At 42.0% G+C, this 5,507-nt stretch overlaps 1 protein-coding gene across 1 annotated transcript; it reads right to left on the reverse strand.

Annotated features, from left to right (window-relative positions):
• Positions 1 to 4,624: 4,624 nt before the first annotated feature.
• Positions 4,625 to 5,241, reverse strand: LOC118536277 (transcription factor BTF3). The gene is given in 3 exon segments (XM_036092993.2): positions 4,625 to 4,975; positions 4,978 to 5,010; positions 5,013 to 5,241. Coding segments are annotated over 3 exon segments (480 nt in total). The 3' UTR covers positions 4,625 to 4,757.
• Between the last annotated feature and the right edge of the window lie 266 nt (positions 5,242 to 5,507).

Raw genomic sequence — 5,507 nt, forward strand, 5'->3', positions numbered from 1 at the left:
AAATCCTTTTCCATACTGGAGACATATATCCTTAGAGAGACATATTTTGGAGACAGCATTCAATCATTAATTTGCACATTCAACAACTATTTATTGAACAGTTACCATAAGTCCGGTGCTATTGTGCATTGGGATTACATCAGTGAGTAAAACAGAAAAGACCCTTGCCCAAAATCATTATGGTATGGTTGGATCCAAAATAAATAATTACGTGAATAAATGTATAGTGTTTTAGAAGTTGATAGTAAATCTTTGGGACACTGAGTATATGTATTGTGTGTGTGTGTGCATGCGTGTGTGTGCGTGTGTGTGTAAGTGTATGAGAGAGAGACAGAGACAGAGAGAAAAAATATATAGAGAGAAAATTGCCTTTAGAAGTGGGCAAGTGGAATGCCTGACTTGGGTTTGGCATCTTAGGGAGCTCTGCATTCTTGAGTGGGTTTCTTAAAATTCTGCAAGTCCCTGTGGTGTCTGGGTCAAGCTGGACCTGGCAGTGCCATCTACTTAGGATGTTTCAAATTTGAAAAGAGACTTTGACCCCATCTCCCCACTCTGGGGCACTCTCTGAGTACCTATCTCTTGCATAGGATGGGCCAAATTCCCTGAGAAGTTCTGTGACTTACATGTATAGGGTCATCGTAGGGCCTTATAGCCAGATTCTGATTCTAGGAGGGTACCACTGTCATGGCAGTGTATCTTTCAAGGGGTTGCATGGGTTGGGCTGTTAAAATGGCTGTGACATGCCAATTTTGGGTGAGTCAAATTGTTTATGTGGACAGGGACACTAACAAAGTTAGATTGTCCAGGGCCCCACAAACTTTAGGGGCAGCCCTGTAATATTAAATACTAACAGTTAATGGTATATGAGATTTTCAATGGTTGACAGAGAATGCCTATAGGATAGTGGATATTTGAGTGATATCAGAAGGAAGTGATGGAGTGGATTATTCCAACAACAGGCAAAATGTTCCAGATAGAAGAAAAAAAAAAACAGTGCAAAGGCCCTGGGGCAGGAGAATTTGTGGTATATTTGAGTAAAGGCAAAGAAGCCAGAGAAGAATGAATGGGTAGTAGGGACATGGTAGTAGATAAGGACAGAGAAGTAGAAGAGGGGGCCAGATCAAGTAGTGCCTTGTAGGTCGTGTAAGAATTTTGTCTTTTACTTTGAGTGAGCTGGGAAGAAATTTGGGTGTTTTAAGCAAAGAGTAACATAATCTGACAAACTTTAAGGAATGTTTTGGGGCTTATGGTTGATTGGAAGAGGCCTACGGTAGAAAAAAAGAGACCAGTGAAGAATCTATTGCAATAATTTATGTAAGAAATGTTAATGGCCTAGAGTCAAGTGTTAGTGGTAAAGATGATAAGAAATTGTCAGATTCTGGGCATTTGTGAACGTAAAGCCAACATAATTTGGTTTTAGATGGAGTGGATGTAGATATGACAAAGATATATCAAGGTTTTTTGTCTGAAAACTGGCAGAGTCAACTTGCCACTTGTGGAGACAGGGAAGACTATAAGAGGAGCAATTGTGTGGAAGAGTTATCAAGAGTTTGCCAGAGAACCTGTTAGATCTGAGATGCTAATAGGACATTCACCTGGAGATGTGGATTGACAACTGTATACGTGAACATTTGGGAGATACCAGTATAGACTTTACCTGGGGAGTGGGTGTGGAAAGAGAAGAGAAGAGGTCCAAGGGCTGAGCCATGACTGGGTGAGACCACCTGGGTGGTGGGGCCTAGGAGGAAGAGGTCCAAGGGCTAAGCCATGAGCCACTTCAAAATGGGAAGTAGGAAAAGAGAACAGGAACAGTAAAAGAGACAGAAAAGAATGGGGCAGTAAAGTCAAAAGAGAATGTTATAAATGGCATGCTGGAACTCAGTGGAGATACTCTTTCTTTTTTTTTTTTTTTTTGCAGTTACTCTTTTTTTTTTTTTAATTTTTTTATTGTTATGTTAATCCCCATACATTACAGTGGAGATACTCTTTCAAGTGCCATATGCCGCTGCTTGGCTTCCCTACAGAGATCTGAAGACTGACATTAGGTCTAATGGAGCTGTAGTTGCTAATGACCTTGACAAGCCCACCTTAGGCATCGTGATAAGAACAGAAGCCTATTGGAGTGGGTTCATGAGGGAATAGGAGATGGGGAAGTGAAGCAGCAAGTAGAGGCGATCTTTTGAGGGTTCTGCTGTGAATAGGAATAAAGAAATGGGGCAGTTTCTAGAAGGTGGTATAGGTAAAGGATGGGGTATTGATGGGGTATTATTTTAAGTTGGCATGAATAAGATCAGGTTTATATAATAATAGGCATGACTCATTAGAAGAAGAAAAATTTCTCTTCCTTCTTGAGGACATAAAATTTTGAAATTCAGAAGGTAGGAAAAGAATAGCTGTCCATACTAGCAGGTTAGTGGTCAGTGATGGAAAAGATCAAGGGGAGGCATCAAGAAGGAAGGGAAAATGTCTTGTTTGCTTTGAAATTGATATCCTCCTAGGTAAGGTACTATAGTAACCTATGGCATCTAGTGGCCTATGGTAGTGCTAAGCACTTCAGGAGCTGGAGGTTGGGGGCCTTCCCACCAGAGCCCTGTCTTCAGGGTATTCCACTTGGCAGCTCCAGGTTTGTGTTTCTATTCCAAACTTCATCGCAGAGAGAATATGACTGATCCAGCGTCAGTCTGGGGTCCTCCTCTGGACCAATCCCTTCTGACCAGTAGGGTAGGACCACATGGTATAGACATGTGTATCTGGGGATGCTTCCAGTGAAAAGCAATTTGGGGGGAGTGAGGCAGCTACCCCAGATGGCGTCTGTCCACTTGGAGCTCTCTGCCTCATTGGTCCTCAGGCCTCATCTCAATTACCCTCTCAAATTCTAACTAACAGGAAACATTCATTCCCTTGGAGAAAGTGCATAGATATTTTAATTTTAGTAGCTACCAGCTATATTTACCTAAGTTCAGGAACTTGGAGACAAGTTGGTATTTTTCCCTTTCCTGGATAACCCATTATTATGAAGTTCCTCACAGTGAAGAAATGAGGCAAAATGCCCCAGGTGAGAACACTTGCTGTTAGCAAATATCATTATGACAGAAATAATAACTTTAAGCTGTACAGTGATTTATAGTTTACAAAGTGCACTTTCATTCCCATTACTTCAAGCCTCACAAAAGATTTGCAGGTGAGGTTTCTGTAGCAGGCCACTTGGTTTCCTGACGAGTCCTAATTCCTTCCTTCCTCCTTACTGTCGGAGTCCGGATTTCATTCAGGTGTGTGGCAGTGTTGACCTGGGCCCCAGGGGATGAATTCTGCTCATCAAAATCAGTCATGCCAGACCCCCCTCCCCTTTACCATGGGCAGACCTAGGGTATCAGGTACTGGGACCTAGTTCCAGCCTATGTGACAAAAAGGAGACTTTGCGGAAATGATAATGCAAATGCACAGGTGAATACTGACCATCTCCTCCCCATTTTTTTTTACTCTGGGACACTGTGGTGTGAGGATTGAATTTTTGGAGCTGGTGAAGCCATGTTGTGACTCCTGCAGAGGCACTTCCGACACCCTGAGAATGGCAGAGCTGCAAGGTGGGGGCACCCAGGGTCCTCACATCGTCAACAAGCTACTGAGTTCACCAACTCTAGAATGACCTACTTTCTCACTTCTGGTTAAATGAGACAACAAATTATTATTTAAGTGATTTTTGTGTTTTATTATTGACTGTTGAAAGCATTCTCCCTTAATACCTTTTGCAGTTAAAGATGCTGAGGCTCAGAGAGGTTAAATGACATGCCCAGTGTTGCCCACCAGCTAGATGGCTGTTTCTTAACTCAAACTAAGGTCTTTGGGTGCCACATCTCTTTTCAGAGTCCCTGACTTTTTATGAGGTCACAATGATTTTCTTGCTTGGTTAATATTTGATCCTAGGTAAACTCCTGATTAATTTTTAAATGCCACCCTTACCCTGAGCATCTGCTGGAATGGCTTGCACAAAGCAGGTGCTCAACAAGCAGGGACTTACTTAAATTTCATGTGTGGCACTTGAACATCCAGCACAACCACCAACACACTCATACCCTCACATGGTACTCATCACTACCCAGTACTGGGACTCTCTTTCTGAACCCTGGCACAGTTCTAGAATGCCTGGCATTTCAGGAAATCACTACTGACCCATCTTTCTGAATTAGCACACAAATGTTTGATCCACTTCACACCACAGCTCAGCTCAGACACAAACTGACTCTAAAGGAAATGTGAAGTCAAGTATGAGAGACAGCCTTGGGGGAGGAAGATGGACAACATGGGGAAGCAGCCAGGTTGCAGTGATCCAAGTTCTGGTCCCGAGTCTGCTACTGGAGTAATGTATTTATTAGGGAAGCAACTACATTCCTCATTAGTCAGTGCAGACTAGCTAAGATTTTTTTCACAGCTGGTTTAGTGGTTCTGTAAACTTAGTTTTGATATTTATTTATTTATTTATTTATTTATTTATTTATTTATTTCCTAGGCAAAGAACTTTATTAACCTTGTTTCAAACTTTATTCCCAGGCTTCTTCAACTTAATTAGCTGCAAAGAATGAATTGTATATAAGCAAAAACTGAAAAGAGCTGCAGTGTCCAAGGGGCGTGGGCTTAAAAATATCAGAGATCTAGATTTTATCAGATCCACGAACAAAATTTTAAAAAGCAGTCATAATATAAAATAGCAGCTCCCAGTAACTTCTTCAAGTTTTATGTTCTTCAGAAGTTGACTCAATTCAGTTTGCTTCATTCTTGGAAGCTTCATCAAAATTCTCCACAAGATCTGGAACTTCATCATCATCATCCTCTCCGGTAGCAAGTGGTGCTTTTCCATCCACAGATTGTTTGGGCAGAGCTTCAGCCAGTCTTCTTAAACTAGTCAGACTGCCTGCACCGAGTTGGTTTAAGATACTGGGTAGCATTTCTGTCCGCTGTTTTGTCTCAGCATGGCCTGAATGGTGAAAGTGTTCGCGGCCAGTGACGCCTGAACTTCGGGTTGTTAAAGTGGATCACGGTTCCTTGGTTTGTGAACATATTCACTTCTTCAGTACCAGAGATATTGCTTACCCCTAACTTCTTTAAGGAGAACTGAAGTTTTTTATCATCTGCTGTAGCCGTTCTATGAACCACCTTCTTTCGGCGAGCAGTTCCTTTCCCACCAATGCACACTTGTGCTTGCAGTTTGGCGAGTTTCTCCTGGTTCATGATAGTTTCTTTCATCTTGTTGGAACGGAAATGGGACCACGCAGGGGAATAGGGTTAGCGCTCAGGGGTCTCGGGCAGACCAGCTGAGATTAAGTGCACACGCACGGGGACGCAAGATGGCAGCTTAGGTTTGATATTTATTAAGCATTCATGTAACAAGCAATAATTAAGTACCTATTGTGTGACAAGTACTGTCCATACGCTAGGGCTATAGAATTAAGTAAGGTAGGAAAATTCTCAGGACAAGAGCAATTTGATGGAAGAAACAAGAATATAAGAGA

This window comes from Halichoerus grypus, chromosome 10 (genome assembly GCF_964656455.1).
Source record: "Halichoerus grypus chromosome 10, mHalGry1.hap1.1, whole genome shotgun sequence".
In the NCBI taxonomy this organism is placed as follows: Eukaryota; Metazoa; Chordata; class Mammalia; order Carnivora; family Phocidae; genus Halichoerus; species Halichoerus grypus.